The 20,082-nt window shown below is 37.8% G+C and overlaps 2 protein-coding genes across 2 annotated transcripts; one reads left to right on the forward strand and one right to left on the reverse strand.

Moving 5' to 3' along the window:
• Window positions 1-100: 100 nt before the first annotated feature.
• slc35a3b (solute carrier family 35 member A3b) lies at window positions 101-8,586 on the reverse strand. Its single transcript, XM_026936527.3, has 9 exons — window positions 8,386-8,586; window positions 6,422-6,523; window positions 4,962-5,220; window positions 3,844-3,998; window positions 3,590-3,712; window positions 1,948-2,119; window positions 1,686-1,804; window positions 1,462-1,595; window positions 101-591 (listed from the first exon to the last, which is right to left on the reverse strand). Exons 2-9 carry the CDS (start codon window positions 6,440-6,442, stop codon window positions 501-503), a joined length of 1,074 nt encoding a protein of 357 aa, XP_026792328.2. The 5' UTR covers window positions 6,443-6,523; window positions 8,386-8,586; the 3' UTR covers window positions 101-500.
• Window positions 8,587-13,143: 4,557 nt separating this feature from the next.
• Window positions 13,144-19,318, forward strand: imp3 (IMP U3 small nucleolar ribonucleoprotein 3). The gene is given in 8 exon segments (XM_026937314.3): window positions 13,144-13,396; window positions 14,508-14,615; window positions 15,625-15,682; window positions 15,684-15,700; window positions 16,366-16,445; window positions 17,372-17,423; window positions 17,605-17,677; window positions 18,018-19,318. Coding segments are annotated over 8 exon segments (552 nt in total). The 5' UTR covers window positions 13,144-13,259; the 3' UTR covers window positions 18,045-19,318.
• Window positions 19,319-20,082: the final 764 nt, after the last annotated feature.

Here is a 20,082-nt window from a genome sequence, read left to right on the forward strand (position 1 = left end):
TGGTTTTATTGGAAACAAACTGTGATGTGTTTCTGTCGTTTGTGTTGAAGGGTGGTGAACTCTTCAGGTCGGCTTTGAATAAAAGAATACTGAGCATCTCTAAAGCATCAGCATCTTGCTTTTATTACAGTACATGCGAGAAATTGACCATCTTTAGGTTGACCATGTTCAGGTACATGGCAAAATTACATAGACAGTTTTCCTCAGGAAACCATTCAAAATCCTTTAACGTAAATCTTAAGTGAGTGAGAACTTTATAATCAGGCATGTGCCGGCAATCAGTAATATAATACATTGTGTCTTTAATACTGTGCAGTCTCATCTCTATGCCGTCCTCCAATTGGAAACCACATTGCATTAGCATAATGCTATAATCCTCATACTTGTATATCATCACACCCCGGATCTTCATGTGCTCTTGTCCTCTTCCTTCTTCTTCTCTGGTCGGCAATGCCGAGTTTCCACAGATGCTCTGTCATGTTCACACCGCGTCCCTCGTCCTAAGGTTTGCTAGGATTTACACCAGATTTCCAGTCATACCCATAGACAAAAGTGGCTGTGATGACCAGCACGGCACCCACGAAGAACAAACTGTGAGAGAGGGGAAAAAATCAGTGTTTCAAATATGGAATTCTGGAAACAGTAATCTGGACGTTTTTACTTCTCAATAATGAAGTATAATAAATAAGGCACAGAGAGACTTCTCCTGAATCTCCTGTCAGTAATGAACTTACTGTTAGCTGTAGCTTCTGAAGTGAATTTACCACAAAATGCAAAAGAAGAAACGTTGACAGATTTCTGCATTTCTTTTTTCTGACATTTTCTTCTGGGCGATTTGATGTGGATGGGACAACATTCGGTACAAGGCTACCATGAAGTACCAGTCTGTTTATGTCACCTTTCCCTATACCCCAGCCACAGGAACTAAACTTCTTTCCTGCTAACTCTTTTTGCCTGTGATCAAAACTGCATTTTTACTTGTTTATATACACTGTTTTAGTTTGTCAATAATTTGTGGCAATCTGTGGTAACAGTGAGTAGATCTATCTCACTACAAGTGAGAAAATCCTGTTCTATTCCTAGTGCTGTAAAAAGGTAGGCAAGCTATATTTTTGTCTAATTAACACATTTTTATAATATTGATTACTTACACATGGGGACATTGAAAAGCCAAGAGTGCAGTTTCTGACAATGTTTTTCATTTTTATATCATGAATCTCATGACAGGAAAATAAAACTATTACTAAATGGATGTCGTACAGCTCCCGGATAGAGTGTATTATAAGATTTATTACGTTCAAGTTCAGAATTGTGTGTAACTGAGACATGGCTCTGTTTTGGACAAAAGCATCCCATGTAAGAAATATTCAAGCAGTGTTTAAGTTTGGATTTAATCCTGAAAGTCTGAAGGTGTTCAATTTCAATATTAACTCCTCACTCAGCTGAGGATGCATGGGATACCTGGTAGGATTAAGATCATGCAGCCAGAAGTAGGAGATGAGAGTGGATAACATGATGGAGCCAGACGTGGCAAAACTCTTCAGGATGTTATCTGCATACTTGATGACAGCCGCGACGATCAAGCCACCCATAGCCTAGAGTCCAAAACAAAGCTGGGTTAAACCAATCAGCGAGTGAGGAGGTCAGGAGGCAAACAATAAAAAAAAAACATATACATGATGCACCTGTAGAATCACCACAGCCCAGGTCACGCTGTTATAACCCTGTAAAATTCCACTCTCCCAGACCTTATCCCCATCCTGCGCAAACACTCCAATTAACCCGAAGATCAGACCAAACAAACCTGCAGGGAGAGGCGAAAAGAAAAGACTGCATGCATTGGTTGATTGTTTTCCTAAAAATACTTTCAGGAGCAAAGCAAACATCATGCCAAGAGCGAATATTAGCTCAAACCTGACTACTTTCAAAAAAAAAATTCTCCCTAACCCAGCTGAATGTTGCGGATCCAGACACTCTGTTTGGTCTCTTTGAGGATCTTCTCAAAGTAAACGCCGGCAAAGCCACTGGAGAAGCAGGCAAACAGCACAGCGAGCACGCCGATTAACTTCGAACCCGCAGCCATCTCCTTCTCGGAGTTGGAGGGAGAGCTTGCTGGCCACTGTCAGTCACAAGAAGAGAAACATGAAGGTATAAGATTATATGTTAAGCTGTTTAGCCATCATCATGCGTCAGTATTGTCCTTTTGTAGACAGACTTTTTGGTTTGTCTTATCTGTTTGCAAAGTTGGGTGTGTATTTACATTTCTGAGCCATGGTTCCTGATTCTTGTGTTCTTGTGTCCTGCTTTTTCTCAACCAACCTTATATATTCTCCTACAAGGACATGCTGACATCAACATTTTTTTTAGTTATAGAGGAGCTTCAACAAGTTGAAGAAGTTGTGGAGTGACATCAGGTGTTTGTTGTTTTTTTGTTTTTTTTACCTCTCAGCCAATCAGCTTACAGCACAGGTGTTAGTGAGAGAATATGGGGAGATTTATGTCATGCTGAATTGACAATATTGAAAATGTTACAGCATAGCTAAAAAATAACGATGTGATGTCCGACTTTAACTGTGGCTACATACAGGGGAGTTGATTTTCTGCTTCCAAAGCTACAGTGAAGGGAAGCAACCTCCTCATCACCAGAGTTACACCAATTTTTATTTCATCTGCAAAAAAAAAAAAAAAAAAAAAAAAACACGTTCTGCGATCTGATCCTGTAAAAAATATAATCTGAAATATCAGAGGGTTGCACGTAGCACAACAAGGTACACCCTGTTAAAGTAGGTCATGCCATAACAATGCTAACAACAACAATCAGTGAGTGAGAGTTGCTGTGTCAACATACTTCACACTAAAGGAGAACTTTTTTTGGAACTGGAAATCTTTACATATAAAGAGACTTTTTTGAAAGAAAATAATATGGGATGGGTATTGATGGGTATATATAAAAAGTGGTATCATACCATCTCTAGTTACAGTGTGTGAGTGATATGAATCACTGTTTTGTTCATATCAGCACAAAAGGTGCTCTGACCAGTGATTTTTCTTTAAAAAACAAAAAACAAAGTGTGAACACAGCCTTAATCAGGCCCACATTAAGCTATCAGGGTTGTAGCCCAGGGCCATGCCCCTTTAGGGGAGGGCCACTGCATCACAACATAACACATGACATTAGTGCCATTAAAATAATATGAATTTCAAATGGGAAAATATGACATGTACAATAAAAGTTTAAAAATTTTAATTGTTTTCTTAAATTCTTAACAAAATGGCACAGTAATTAGATGTCTCAGGAAAAAGTAAGCTGGTTATTAGCTATTGTAGTTTTGGCTGTTTTGGTGTTCTTCAGAATGTCAGGAAGGACTTCAAAGTATACAGTATACATAAAACGTTTCTCTTCTTTTTCCTGCCTGCCAATGTGACACATTTTCTGCTGCGTTTTCTACAATATGGTGGTGAAAGTGAATAGAGCCTCAATGGAAAAAAAAACCCTCAACATTTACTTTCAGACACTCTGAAATTCATGGCCAATTTGAAAGCTGAATGTATAAATATCACAGCCACGTTATTATCAGCTTGTTATTACCTGTACAAAAGCAATGCCTATCATTAGAATGAGTAACGAGAGCCACTGGAAGATGCCAAGTTTCTTCCCAAGCATCACCACGGAGAACAGAGCGGTGGTGAGGATCTTCAGCTGATACGTAACCTGAAAAAAAAAAAAAAAAAACACCAGTCAGGAAGAGGCTTCCTGCTCATCAACTCATATTTTCACCCTATCAGGCGTGTCCATGAAGGTCCATGTTGGTTAGATTGGATTAAATGAAAGTTCTGGTTCACCTGGTACGTAGCAGCATCCAGGTTGGACAGAGCCAAGTAGAGCAGGTTGTTCTGCAGCGTGTAGATGCCTGATGGGATCACCAGCTTCAGCGTGTCTGAGGGTTTGTGAATGATCTCCTCCTTCAACACCTGATTAAGGCCTCGAACACTAAAACCTAAAGAACACAAAACAATCAGCACTAGAGGAATGGCGGCATGCCAGTGTAATACTTTGTGAAATACTTGAATAAGAAAATATAAAATACTGGATGCCAGAATCAAAAAGAAACTTAAATCGTAAATCATAATTTGCCATTTGATTTAATAATTTATGCAAAAATGACATAGAGCAGGTGTTCTCAAAAATAAGTTAAAAAAAAAAAAGTCATGAAAATAGTACTGTTGTGAACTATTCGAATATGAATCAAATTAATTAAAATAATACTTTATATTAGAACTTTTCACTCACCGAACATACTGTTATTTATAATGTCATTAGATTCCAGTAGACATTATTTACATTAGGGGTGAGTGATGTATGACAAGAATACAAGAGCATCATATGACACTTGAAGAAACTTTATCATCATCTCACCTGCCTCCAGGGTTTAAGAAAGAAAGAAAGAAAAAAAGAAAGATAGAAATTATATAAAGATACCTTGATACCTGCTATTTCTCAGAAAAATCAATTTTTTTAATCAATTTTAAAAATTCAAAATAATAGAATGATTTAGCATCAAATCAGCTGCAGCCAGAGTTTGTGATTGCTATAAAAAAATGTAAACGTTAAAAAAAGATTTTATATGTGTCCCCGAAAAACATTATAAATAAATAATATTGTACAAGTAAATATTGTACAATAAAAAAGGTATAAAAAGACACCTGTGATATCGCAGAAAAGTGTACAGTATCATAATTTATCAGGATATCAGTATTATATTGTCATATCGTCCTGCTCTAAATTCCAGTTTTTGAGTTATTGAGGTTTGGATTGAATCCGTTGAATAAATATAATAACTTTGATAAGAGTGGCTTGTGAGTTCCACTAGTGGAACAAACCTCTGGTTCTGTTTTACAGAAGCCACTTTGAGAAGCATGAATCTCAAGGGCTGTCTAAAAACAGACTGGCAGAGACTCACTGTTGTTGCTGAAGACGAGCACCGTGCAGATGAGGAGCTTTAAGATCTCAGAAAACACGACGGCGGAAGAGGCGAGGTATCGCGGACCCTCAGACTGCAGAGTGCGTGAGTAACGCATGATCAGAACCAGCGAGGTGGTCTGGAGCACCAAAACCCCGAGAGAAACATACTTCAGCTGGTTAGCCACGGACGCCCAGGAGATGCTCGACACCTCGCCAAGGCTGAACGGAGCGGGCTTAGTGGAGAGGCCCAGTTTGGGCTGAGGGGACAGACGAGTGAAACACACGCACACAAAGTGATCATTACACAAAATCTGAATGAATACAGCATACAACAAGAACTGATTTTATACCATCAGTTAATGAGAATTCAAGTTATTAAATACACTCATGTTGGGATACAGTCAATAATTATTCACCTACAAACGACATCTAAATGGTAGACTAGGTATTCCTAATAAACCAGCACTGTATTTTAATTTAATTTTGGATTGTGATTGGTCAGAAGGGTTGATTAAGTTTCTATAACAGCAGCACTGAGAGTAGTGCAGGTTTATTTTAATGTGCTCTTTCTAATACATTATGGTTTCTGTAGTAACAGCTCATTCACAGGGACAGATTAAAAAAATGTGTGTAATCACTGATATTTATGGAAGGAGTCTCCAGTGTGAGAATTATGTAACAGTCAGAGGTAAAGCTGTAACTTCCGACATCTTCAAGACAGTAGTGCAGCTGCAAATCACAGGTTTATTTAGGATTAATACATTATCGTTTCTATAGCAACCGCTCGTTCACAGGGACTTGTATGGCAGATGCTCCACATGAACGGATTAAAAATCATTGATATGTAAGGAGACATTTATGTAACATTTATGGAAGGAGTCTCCAGTGTCAACACTTTGTAGCAGTCAGAGGTAAAGGTGTAACTTTAAGTTTTCAAACATCTTCAGGACTTTAAATGTAACTATAAAGGGATAAAAAGAATGATATGATGTTCTGCTCTAAATGAACAGGTCCAGATGCACTGTGGCATTTTTAATAGCAATAGCAATGTAAATGTTTTCTTTATAAAAGATGTGTAAAAATGTTCTTTTTGATCGCGGACTCAACTAGAATGCTCATTTTTTACCACAGAGACATAAATTATTATTACGAATTACTACCAGTTTACTCTGCACACAAACAAAAGGATATCTGATCTCTCAAAATGTAAACACCCTGGGTCTATAAGAGACATTTTAAAAATGTGTTTATTGTGTACCTTTCATCTCAGAGAATCATGTGGTCTTTCTCTGACTGAGTCATGACATATAAACTCACAGAAACATAAGACACTCTGAGAATGAGGCACAGCGTAAAGCTTGGTGCTGTGGCTGTAACGTGATCTGATGACCTGTTGGTTAATCTTGAGCTCTACATCGAGGTTTTTATTTTCCATTTGAGGAAAGCTGAAAGGCTTACCTGCTCCTGTCCGTTCAGCATGGTCACGCTTGTGCTTCCCGGAGTTTCGAGTTTCCCTCACACTCGAAATGTGTGAATACCTCAGCGCTCACACACACAGCCCTGAAGACAAAACACACATTTTAACATTTTTTTCTTTACAGACATCAAAGTCAGCTGACAGGCTGGGAACCTCGAAATCTGATCAAACCAATTTTTAAAAATAATTGGTACAAACCTAATACCTCAACAGGCCTGGAGGAACAGTTCATATGTCTGTCTTGTGGTGCGTTAGAATGCACTTTTACAGAGTTTAGAAAGCATTTTATATCAACAAGCTAAATATTTGTCCACTTTCTTTAAATTCTGTAATTTGGTTTGTGGCCTGGTCTGAGGCTTGTTGATCTATATTTATTAGCAATGCGGCTCTTTTATCTGTTATCAACTACAAAATATTATCAATGCTTCTTACGAATTTGCATTCAACTAGTCTGTTTCCTTTTATTAACAAAGTCTATTGCTTGATGTTCTTTATTGTATAGTGAGATATTAAACGACCGACGCATTTTAACAGCACCACATTGTGAATCCGATCCATAAGTATTCAAATTTACTTTTTAGTACATTGTTCACATGATTTGTTATGGATAATAAAAGAGTGAATAGATCTAGCTTGGAGAATCCACTGATTAAGAAGCTCCTGAGAATTTTGCCTTTGCTAAATAATAAAAATAAATTCAGAAATGAGTTAACAGTTAACTAAATTAATATGTAGTGATTCCTGGAGAACATGGACACCATCCTTTAACTAGATATACTAGACAAACATCTGTTTGTCAAATTCTAAAAAAAAAAAAATTGAAATTAACTGGCATTTTAATTCTTAACTTTTTGAGTAAACAAGAACTATAACTGCTGAAACATCACTACCCACTATTTGGTTATACATAGATAAAAAAAAAAAAACTAGAAGTTAAAAGTGTTTCTTTGCGACCAGTTAACTCTTACGGAAACAAAAAACATAATACACATTACAAACATGTGCAAAGTTTCCGGACTCCCAGTGGTGCATAATATAAACCCAAAATGCATAAAGTGGAAAGTACCTGTAGGTGAAAAGAAAAAAAAAAGGTTTTACGTACAAGTCTCATCAGCTCGAGTAGTAGTGAGGATTTTGTACCTTTCTCCCAAACTTGGTGTCTTTACTAAATAGTAAAACCAGATGATAATAAAGGAAAAAATAAAATCCTAACAAAACAAAACTAAAGAGCTGCAATGTCAAGTGCTTGGGCCCCTATTATAACTAGGTTATCTGTAGGGATCTCTAATTTCAATGTCACAATACAAGGAATTATCTCAATTTATTGTTCACAAATAAACCTGAATAACAAGACAGGCTGTGAGTCTCAGCACGTGATTCACTTGTCCAAACCTGAAAGACAGGATGTCACTGATATGTGAAGGAGAGGCACTTGAAAGAATATACTTAAATGTGACATGTTCAGCAAAATTTAACCTGCACATATACAAATTTTACTGTTAAAGAGAGACGTTTCCTGGTTAAGTTTTTACAGACACTTCAAGACCATGCAAAACATTCTTTTGGCCAAAAATAAGTTGAGTTAATGTTGCAAATAAGGTGCTTTACAGTCCACTTAATATATGTGAGAAGGTTTACAGTAAAATATAGCTTAAGAGCATAATAATGTCTGACTCAATATGTTAAAATCACAGAATCGTCAGAAAGAAGCTTCTGTCATTATTTGAATATTATGAAGTTTGAGAGAAATTTCTTCCAATCTGTTGAACCATTTCAACTTTCAAAATTATTAGGAACATTTTAAGCTTCAGAGTAACATGTTGCATATCACAGCTGCAGAAAGAGAGAGAGAGAGAGAGAGAGAGAGAGAGAGAGAGAGAGAGAGAAAACATTATAGCATGACATTTGGAGAAGATCTAAAACAGGATGAAGGTTCACCACTCACCGTTATCATCAAAATCATCATCATTATTATATAAGATGCATGATTGCTGAGTCTCCAAAACTTCCAGCACCTTCTACTCCACTCCAACAAAACAAACCCAAATTTCGCTCAGTCCTTCTCAGAGTGTTTAAAGAGGAAAAGCAGAGCGACAAACTGCTCAAGCTGTACCTTCAAGTGAGCCACTACTATTAACCCCACCCGCTAAAATACCACTGAGCCTTAAAGGAAACTGCCAGAGGCGACGCCACTTTGTCATGATTGCCCTGCCCCTGTGTGTGTGTGTTTTTCGTAACACTTCTTAATCAGGTGTCATAAAAGGCATTTCATGCTTATTTACATAATCAGGGTTATTATTTACATAATCAGTTAATCAGGCTTAAAATGTTTACATTAACGTTAACATTAACATGTGTCTCATTTGGTTGATGCTTTTATTCAAAGCAACTTACAGTTCAGACAGGATACAACTACAGCTAGGACACAAAACTAGCCTTTAGGGCTTTCACGTTTAAGATTGCACTTTAAAATGAAACAGCTCTGGTGGATTTGTTGCTTATGATGCAGAGAAAGTACAAGAACAGGGTCCAAACCAGTATTAAGAGGGGGAAATAGTGCACACTACGAGCACACTAGCTGCCTTATGCTGCTTTTTGGAAGGGAAGTAAAGTAGACAATCCCTCTCTGTGTGCATGTGTGTGTGTGTGTGTGTGTGTGTGGTGCAGGTTTAGGAGTTGAGAAAGTGTTTTCCATCCACACACACAGACCCTGCCACATGGACACACTGAAACAGACTCTGTATCTGTATTACACTCAAGAACCTTTTGCCTAATGGTGTATGAAGTGGATGTAGCAGCACACATCATGTGTGAATGGTGGGCATGTCTTCTTTCAAAATTCTTTCAGTTTAACTAAACTAGGAATTGAAGAAGTGTTTCTAGACACACACACACACACACACACACACACACACACACTGATCCTGCCACATGGACGCAGTGACACATAAAGTCATTTGCCTAAGTGTGTGAACATTAGGTATATACATCATGTGTGTATGTGTGTATGGTGGCCACAGCCTGTTTGTCAAACATGTTCACACTGGAATCTTGACATGTACCGAGTCTTAGTGAACTAAACATGTGGTTGCTGATGACACCTATTCAGGTGAAGTGACATGTAGCCAAGTATGGTGACCCATACTCAGAATTTGTGCTCTGCATTTAACCCATCCAAGTGCGCGCACACACACACACACCTGGAGCAGTGGGCAGCCTTTTTTTTGGCTGCGGCACCTGGGGAGCAGTTGGGGGTTCAGTGCTTTGCTCAAGGGTCTCACCTCAGTCGTGGTATTGAGGGTGGGAGAGAGCGCTGGTCATTCACTCCCCCCACCTACAAGCCCTGCTGGACCTGAGACTCAAACCCACGACCTTCAGGTTCACCTTCAGGTTACAAGTCCGAGACTCTAACCATTAAGCCACGACTGCCCCTTATTCAAGGTAAAGATGTAGATTGAAGAGAGATTAAACAAAAACGCCAGCGTTTAGTCATAAAGATCCAACGTGTCACAGCTCATGTGGATCATGTGACTGGCAAACGGAGCAACACTTATATAATACGTTTACAAACACGTACACAATGTCCCATAAATGTTATGCTAGCAAAAAAAAAAAAAAAAAACCCTAAACACCCACTAAATGTTCCCCAGTATCAGATTTTCATAACAATTCCATCAAATGTTCATTAACATCCAACAATGAATTCATTAAAATCTTACCAAATATTCACCAAAGTTGACCAAAAGTCCAACAAACAAAATGGGCACTAAAATCAAGTAAACGGTTCACTGGGATCAAATAAAAATGTGACTGGAATAAAAAAGTTCACTAAAATCAAACAAAAGAGAAGAGTTCCACGTGTTCTCACCAAATCTTCACCAAATTCCGACTAGAATTCCATCAAATTCTCACAAAAGGTTTTATTTAAAAATATTTTTAAAATATTATATTCATGATTGTTGCCACAAGCGTCACTTTTCAATAACTTTTCTCAATGCTCAGTGGGTCACTTTTCATCTTGTTAGACTCAATAAAGTTGATCCGTATATCGAAAGAAAGTTTTATAAACATTATGCAACTGATAATTGGGATGACGTTTTTTGCATTCCACTAGACACTTTATTATTATTCTCAAAATATTTTTCAATATTTTCAAAATATTATTCTATGATGGTATTCATGGTATGACAAGTGCATCTTTTATACAATATTATGGATAAAATATCACTCTATACAGTATATTAATAATAAAACACAATGGCAAAGTCAGGTTGTTCATGCAAAATTATATATATATATATATACTCTCTGCAGTATATATTCAAGGTAAATAAAATTCTAACAAAGAAACAACAAACGCACAAATGAAAGCTACTGAATTCTTTATTCCTCAAGAGCACACAGGTCAGGTAGTGTCAGAACTTTACAGTTCATCATGATAAACAAAGATTATAATGGCAATATCATAAATGTCAACAAGCTATTGCAATATTATGCAGTGACATAATGTGCATAATAACATGTCATAAGCATAGAAATGCGCAACCACAGTAAAGCGTATACATTAATATTTTACAGCTCAGTTCAATCCACTGCGTATGCGTAAAAAAAAACATCACATAAATATGTCTGTTATTGTGAATAGTAAGGAGTATAGTTATCTATTAAACTTCCTTGACTATGCCCTTGAAAAATACAGTTAAGATTAATTGATTAAGAGAAATTTTGACTAGCCCTTATTTACCTATGTGGCCAAAAGTATGTGTACTCCTGACCATCACACCCATATGTGCTTGTTGAACATCCCATTCCAGATTCAGGCCCTCTTTGCTGTTATAATAAGCTCCACTCTTCTGAGAAGGCTTTCCACTAGACTTTGGAGTGTGACTGTGGGGATTTGTGATCATTCAGCCACAAGAGCATTAGAGAGGTCAGGCACTGATGTTGGGTGAGGAGGATATCTGGGGTGCAGTCGGTGTTCCAGTTCATCCCAAAGGTGTTCAATGGGGTTGAGGTCAGGGCTCTGTGCACAACACTCAAATTCTTCCACTCCAATCTTAACACACCATGTCTTCATGGAACTCGCTTTGTGAGCAGGGGCGTTGTCATGCTGGAACAGGTTTGGGCCTCTTAGTTCCAGTGAAGGAAAATTATAATGCTACAGCACACAAAGTCATTCTTGACTGCGTACCTGTGCACAGCTCCAACTCCATAATCAAGTTCGCAGATGACATTACATTGGTTGGCCTGATCAGAGATGATGACAAGACAACCTACAGGGAAAAGATTCAGCATCTGGTAACATGGTGTGAAAGTAACAACCTCGACCTTAACACACAGAAAACCAAAGAACTGATTGTGGACTACCGAAAGTCCTTGAGAAGCCACAAACATACCCCTATCCTTGTTGATGGGACTGAGGTAGAGCGGGTCTCTAGCTTCAAGTTTCTGGGTGTCCTCATCTCCGCTGACCTTTCCTGAAACCTCAACACCTCCTCTCTTCTCAAAAAGGCACGACAGCCCCTGTACTTTTGAGGAGCCTGAAGAAAGCTCACCTTGCTCCTCAGATCATGGTGAACTTCTATCGCTGTACCATTGAGAGCATCCTTACAAACTGCATCACAGTATGGTACAACGACTGCACAGTGTCTGACCAGAAGGCACTACAGCAGGTAGTGAAAACTGCCCAACATATCATTGGAACACAGTTGCCCAACATTTCAGACATTTATCAAAGGACACCTCCCATTCCCATCATGGACTGTTTGTGCGTCTCCCATCAGGAAAACGCTACAGAAGTCTGCGCTGTTGCACAAAAAGACTCATGAACAGATTTTTCCCTTCAGCTGTACTAATACTGAACTCAGCTTCTAAGCATTAACTACCAGACTCCACCTAATAACTAAATATTAGCATTAGATACCATACTATACTGTACTGTACATTACTGTTATTATCTGCAATTATTTGCAAATACTTGCACTTTACTGCAGTTATCTGTCATTAATATAATTATTTGCACATTATCGCTATTTGCATATCTGCATTTTATCTACTGTATGTATCTACTCTATCATATTGCACATGCTGGTTACCAGTACACTTGTACCTGTATACTGTTTATCTCAACTTACTGCACTATAATTCTTATTTATTTCAACTTAATTGCCATTTGCATTACTGGTATGCATCATAGTGTTCACCTTTACCTGTACACTGGTAACTTATTGCACCATAACCTTATCACCTCATTGAACTTATTTGCTATTTGCAGTATTGGTTGGATGCTTGAACTGCATTTCGTTGTCTCTGTACTCATACTCTGACAATGACAATAAAGTTGAATCTAACCTAACCTATACAGTTGTGTGCTTCCAACTTAGTGTCAACAGCTGTTTCATGCAAAAAGCCATATTTACATGTTTTTGTTTTGTATGGAGTTTTTATATCAATAAAACTTTCCAAAAAGAGAATTTTGTGCTCATTATGATGCTATTTCTAAAAGAGTTAATAAACTTTTAAAGTCATAATCTATCTCCTCGCTGTTTCTTGAACATCTATAATACCTCAGATTTGTTGTTGTTGTTGTTGTTGTTGTTATTGTTGTTTTAATCCAAACCCGAGTTATTACGAAGTGCCACCAAATGCGGTGTAGTGTCGTGAAATGACACGCATGCGCAGTACAAACGGGGCAGCGTCGCAAAGCATAATACAATACGTACTGCGGGAAAACGTGCGCGCGAGGGGTCGTGACTGTCCATCAGGTTGGGGTTTTTTTTAGAGCCGGTTTATAAAGACTTTAAATTTGTGTGGGGGAAAATGGTACGTAAATTAAGATTTCACGAGCAGAAGCTCTTAAAGAAAGTAGATTTTATTAACTGGGAAGTGGACAACAATCTGCACGAGGTGAAAGTGTTGCGGAAATACCGCATCGAGAAGAGAGAAGATTACACCAAGTGAGTGCGCTACACGGCTAACTGTCGCTAGCTACCGGGGTGACGATTTACTGCCTGGTTATCATTCTAAAAAGCAGAATTAAGTCTGTTTAAATAACGTCAGATATCTGTATGTTTGTCATTCGTACCCAAAATAAAATAAAACAAACAAACAAAAAAAGACAAATGTTTAAATCGCTGAGCGTGTGTTGTGTGCTAAAGATGTGTGATTAGGGACAACGCGATACTCGAGTTCTCGCGATACTTTCACGATATGGGCCGCGATATTTTAGGTTTGCGGGGGAAAAAAAACCTTAATCAGACACTAATATTGTTTTATTGAATGTCATCTTAATACCTCAAACTCCGTATAAAGTTTCAAGATCATGACTGCCTTTAAAAATATATTGCAGTATTATAAATAAAGCATATATTTAAAAATTAATAAGATAATATTGCTGATAGTTTATTAATGACCTAACAAGCTGTCAGTAATAGTAATATTTATTAATATTAATTATATATAATATTATAATAATTCTATTGTTATAATTATTATATTAATTATTATAATATTAATTATTAATATTGTTTACAGTATTGTTTCTTTTTTCTAATGTGTGCAATTATTGTTAATTTTAATTATAATTGGTATAATATGTTGATTAAATTATTAAAAAATAATTTATTAATCATGAATTAATTACACTGAAAAGTAGGGAAATTTAAAAATGCACAGATTTGTAACATTTACAACTCACTGTTAAATGTAGCTGTTAATTGATTAAAATGTGAATTATAATAACTAGTATTTTTTTTGACATATATTATTAATTCTTATTTAATTACACTAAAAAAGATGTAGGGTAAAACAGTATAAAATTGTAACATTTTTTAATTTTAAAGATTCAGTCAGTGCGAATGTTTGTGAATGTTCTAAAAAATACAGAATGTTTTATTTTTGTTAGAATAAAAAGTCATGTTGTCTAGGGAGTTGTGTCTCCCTACGAAGACTACGACGTTTTTAATCATTGGTATGGAGCGCAGAAAAGAGTCAGATGGGGGAGTTTGGGCATGGGTGATTTCTTATTGTGGTGAGTTGACTCAGATGATGATGATGCGTTTCCTGTAGGTACAACAAGCTGAGTCGCAGCATCCGAGAGCTGGCCCAGAAAATCCGTGACCTGGACGAGAAGGACGGTTTCAGAGCTCAGTGCACGGCACAGCTGCTGGAGAAACTGTACGTCTCATTCGTATACCTGTATAGACAAGATTGTGAGAAGGTGTTGATTAATTTTCTATAACAGCAGCGCATGCTTATTTAGGATTAATGTGCTCGTTCTGATACGTTATCATTTCTATAGTAACAGCTCATTCACAGGGACTTCTATGGAGGACGCTCCACATAATAACGTAATTTGTTGAACATTTATGGAAGGAGTCTCCAGTGTCGGTGCTTTGTAACAGTCAGAGGTAAAGCTGTAACTTTAGGTTTTTAGTTATCTTCAGGACAGAGGAGTTCAGAATTTTCGCAGTTTCTCTGTAACATGACAAGCTGCGTGGTTTTTTTTTTGTTTTTGTGTGTGTGTGTGTAGCTGCTATAACGTAAGTGAGAACAGGAACTAACTTGTTTCGCAGATGTTCCACAACATAAAATATAACTAGAAACAAATTTAAGTTTGACGTTTTGTTCCTCAAGAAAATAAAAATTGTAATCTTTGGTGAATTGCTGTGGTGTAAGGGGAATAAAACATTTGGGGGCGCACTGTTATAGGAAAATAATCAACAGTATTTATCAATTGATTGATAAATTGATGAACGAAAGATTAATTTTTGTGTTTAAATGTTAGCACTGATAATAATTAATGTGCCTCACTGTGCCTAGGAGTAGTTTCTTATAATGTACAGCATGGAAGAAAAAGCTTTCAGTTTTTCTTTTGTAATCATAAATGGTCATGAGAACAATAGTCAGTAGAACATTTAGCATGATTATGGTAATTAAATTGGGCGTTATCGTTCAGCCCTAACCAATTCCCTGACTAAGTGAGTAATAATGCAGCATAACAGTGTTTAACGTCATCTTGCTTGGACACGTGAAAATGATGAACTTGTTTCAGATGGTTATTATACAGGAACTCGATTTATTTTCTTTCTTTCTTTATTTTTTTATTTCTTCTAAATGACTAAGTAAGCCATAATCTTGGGAAAGAGAACAGAATGTTCTGACACAGTGTGTGTTTCACAAACAGCTACAGCGTGGGCCTGATCCCAGCCAAACAGAGTCTGGCTCTCGCAAATAACGTCACCCGCGTCATCCTTCTGCAGGTACGTGGAGTTTTTCATTCAGAATGTGGAACATCAGCATATCTGTACACATCATAAACAATCAGTAAAAAATGTGAGCTGAAACGCTCTGAGTCTGAGCAACAAAAGAAAAAGGTGCGAAAAGAACAAACGAAATAATAAGAACTGCACATTCATGCAGTTATCCAGTCGGCCAATCACAGAAGCTGGACAGGTGAAGAAGTTCAGCTGTCCGGTGTGGATGAATCTGTGCCCACTGCAGCTTCCTGTTCTTGGTTGATGGGTCTAGAACCCAATGAGGGGTTCCACCTCAGTGTAATCCATCCACCTCAGTGTTTGGACATGTTGTGCGTTCTGAGATGCTTTTCTGCTCAACACAGTTGTAACTCAAATAACCACTCTTTACCATAGCCTTCCTGTCAGAAGATGGAACTGCTGATCACTGGAGGTTTTTTTTTTTTTTTTGTGGGCACCATTCTGTTTAAACTCTAGAGTGTGTGAAAATCCCAGCAGTTTTTCTGAAATACTCAAACTGGCACCAACAACCGTGCCACCATATTTCAAAGTAATCGAGATTGCTGATTCCCCCGTTCCCCTGCCTGCTGTATTGGCTGAATGGCTATTTGGATAATTAATTTGGCCGGTGATTGCAAATGTGAACTTTGATGTGTTGGCTGTCCCTCCAGGAGGCGGTTGCCGTGGGTGATGCTGAAACTGCGCATGGCTCAGAACATGAAGGACGCCATCACGTTCATCGAACAGGGACGTATCCTTCACGTGCTGCAGGACGTTTGGAGGGATTGACTGATTTTCAGCCCTAACCATATTTTCTTGGCCATCTGATCGCTGCTTAGCAAGCTTTCAAGACTTTTAATGTCACTAACTAGCTAGTTTATCTAACTTGTTATTAGAATTAGTGTATTAATATAAACCTGTCATTCGTGTTACAGCTGGAACTAGTGCCTGGGTCATGCTGTTATACAGAAATAATCCAGACCAATCAGATTTAAGAATTCAACCGCACTGAAGTCTAGTAGATCATCAGGATCATTTGTTTTTAAAACAGGTTCTTGATGCACGTCTGGAATCATGAACTGGTCCCATGCTCAGATGTACGCTGTGGTTTATGTGCTTGCTAGGTTGGTCTTGATAGCAATGTTGGCACCTCTGTATAATTAGTGTTGGAGTGTGGGTGGGGCATGGGATCATTCAGTTACGGAATGATCAAATTTTCAGGCGTGGCTCAGTTGCTTTGTATCCAAAATGTAACACAGCCAAAATTCAGAGCTGAGCCATCGATGATTCTCAATAGTGTCTTTGTGGCAGTGCTGAGGTTCTGCTTGTTCTCATAGAACCAATAATCCACCAAGTTCTCCATTAATAACTGCTTAAAAGTCAATCTGGTCAGAGCCTTCAGGACCTGGTGAAGTCTAATTAAACTTTAATTGTATGTAACCTGAGGCTTAGCTATGAGTACGCGTCTGGCTAGAAGAACCCGTTTAGAGAGCCAAGCCTTCCGTAGGAAAATGAGCGGAAGTTGATTAAACATCATGCCAGAGATGCACAGAAAATTAACCTGCATCAGCGTTAATGAGTTGGTTGTTATTCTTTCCAGGTGTGGCTGTTATTTTTATTTTTTTTTTTTAATTTTGGCAGGTTGAATTTTTGCGAGGTTCCTTCACTCAATTCCAGATATTCGTGTCGGCCCTGAGATCATCACAGATCCTGCATTTCTGGTCACAAGGTCAGATGTTTTTGCTGAAAAGAAATAATAAGGAGTAAAACTAAATTAAGATCTGTGCGGCAGCAACCTGCTAACTTTCACTTGCTAAGTCAGCTCTCTCATGCCAGGCTAGCTTACACTCGCTGGATTAGCTTTTGTTTGCTATTGTTCCGTGGTTTTAATGTCTGTCATCTGCTGACAGGAACATGGAGGACTTTGTGACCTGGGTGGACTCGTCCAAGATCAAGCAACACGTCATGAACTACAATGAGGAGGTAGGACATATGGTATAAAAACGGACATTGCTGTGTCCTATAATCACTCTGTCTCCAGAGACGTGCTTGGTTCCCCACAGTCACTTTGTCTCTGGTGTTGCTCTGTCCCCAATAGCTGAACTGTCTTCGATAGTCGCTCTGTCCCCGAGAGCTGAACTGTCTCCAATAGCTCACCTCAGTCGTGTGTTAAACCCAGCATCCTTAATATCCAGATATCAACCTGCTTAATCAGCACTCACTTGTTCTCCTGTAACTATCTCTCTCTCTCTCTCTCTCTCTCTCTCTCTCTCTCTCTCTCTGACACTGTTCTCTGTGTTCTCTCTGTTCTCTCCTTCTCCAGCGCGATGACTTTGATCTCGTGGTTTAAAGCTGCTGTAGTGATTTTCAGCCATCCGGAGAGCCAGAGCAGGGAATCGGGAGCTGCTCGGGATCTACACTCAGATGAACAACCCGGAGAACAAGCGAACACGTCATCAACACATTTCTGCTAAGAAACGTGTTTACACACACACATGCGTGAACAGGAGAGTGCTAGATTGAGAGCTTTTACACCCTGGTATTGTGTTGAGTGGAAAATATTTATTAGAGAAGGATAAAAATGTAAACGTTTTCATGGACATCAAAAGTTTATACAGTTTGTAATGCAGGTTTTCTATCTGATATGAACATCATTTTTTTTTTTTTTTTTTTAAACACATCAGAATATTTTATTTTTTCACATAATACATTATTTCAGGTAACCATTATTGTTCAGTTTAACGTCATTTTTAAATAATGTGATATTGAAAGAAAAAGGTGTATCCTGAAAACCGTGTAAATTTAAATACTACCGCACAAACGAGAACAAAATGCAATACACAATAGGTCACATCACTTCTGATCATAGAGAACTGTCCATCATCATAATATTGCGTACTGAACATCGCTTTACGTATCAGTCCATCAGCTAGCAATCTAATTAGAGATCAGCACAGAGAGTTGCTTCGTAAAACTCGTTTTAATGGAATAGGGACCAAACGTAGAGCTACATTTCAAACAAGTCATTGCTAACACAATACAGAAAGATCAATAACATCTTAATTTGCATAAATAATTAAATAAAATACTTCAAGTGTTGCCAGAAGCGGTGATCTGCGGGGTCCAGGCACCTTTCGAAAGTAGGCTATATTGCATACGACATTAAAAAGGCCACAGTTTAGTGACGAAAGTTCAATGCTAACCCTGTGAAATGCCTGCTGAAATTTGATTGGCTGAAGGTGGCCATATGTTTTTAGTGTAATCAAGTCATCATTAGAAACTCACTCACAGATTAGCGCAAAGATGAAGTACACTAAGTCTCAGCTCTGTGAAAACATACAAATATGCAATCCTTGAGTTGCCTTTTAAAGAAAAGGGGCGGAGCTTTCCCCACTGCGGGTGGAGCTTGTTTCAGGGCCAGAAAAATCTATATAGTGCCTTATATGAAGAACTGAGCCAAATGATCAGAATGGAAATATTAAAACTCCCGGTGTTTCTACAGTGTCTATAGAAGGGGAAGGGTATGAGTGTTACCCATGTAGAAACGCTTTCAAACATCACACACACTGCAACTTTGACTAAATAAAAATTGATTCGGGGATCATTTTCACCCAAAACATCAAAGATGTGGTATTGTGTACACTCTTCCTACCATATTGCTACCTGAGTTCTGTCTACAGTCTCATTTCAACATGAATCTCTCTCTCTCTCTCTCTTTCTTTCTTTCTTTCTTTACTGGTGTATCTCCGAAAGGTGGAGTTGATGTGAGACTTCAGTCCAATGCATTGACATTACTATGAACTCACCAGGATGTGGCTTATTTGATTAACAAACTGATAAGCACATAAGTGAATGCATGCAAATATTTACCTGCATAAATATCAGAACACTTTCACATGCAGTCAGATAGTGTGATCATTGCAAACTTGCGGTGCTAAATCAATGCAGAAGTAATATTTTCTGCAAATAAAACATAAGACTTTCTTCATCCAGTGGTGAAGTTTTGCAGTGAGGTTCCGTACATGAAACTTATTGCTTGGTTTTATACCTGAATTAAAAAAAAAAAAAAAAAAAAACAACTTGAAATTTTATTTATAGTGAATATTAAAAAGTCTACACACAAGATTTTAATTTTGTTTGTTTAATGTTACGAACAATGAAGAATGAACTTCTTTTTTAAAAATCAGCATTATCATCATCATGGGTACATGTTACAAATACATGTTCAAACACAGGATTCTTCCCAGACCACTTCATTTTATGGAAAGAACAACGTGTCGGTTTAATAATTATGTTAATTACAAATTAACTGTAAATTAACTTCAAATCTATTGATCTCTTATTTTATTATAATAAAAGTTTAATTTAACCTCTTAGTTCTCTGTAGT

This window comes from Pangasianodon hypophthalmus, chromosome 4 (assembly GCF_027358585.1).
Source record: "Pangasianodon hypophthalmus isolate fPanHyp1 chromosome 4, fPanHyp1.pri, whole genome shotgun sequence".
NCBI classification, from domain to species: Eukaryota; Metazoa; Chordata; class Actinopteri; order Siluriformes; family Pangasiidae; genus Pangasianodon; species Pangasianodon hypophthalmus.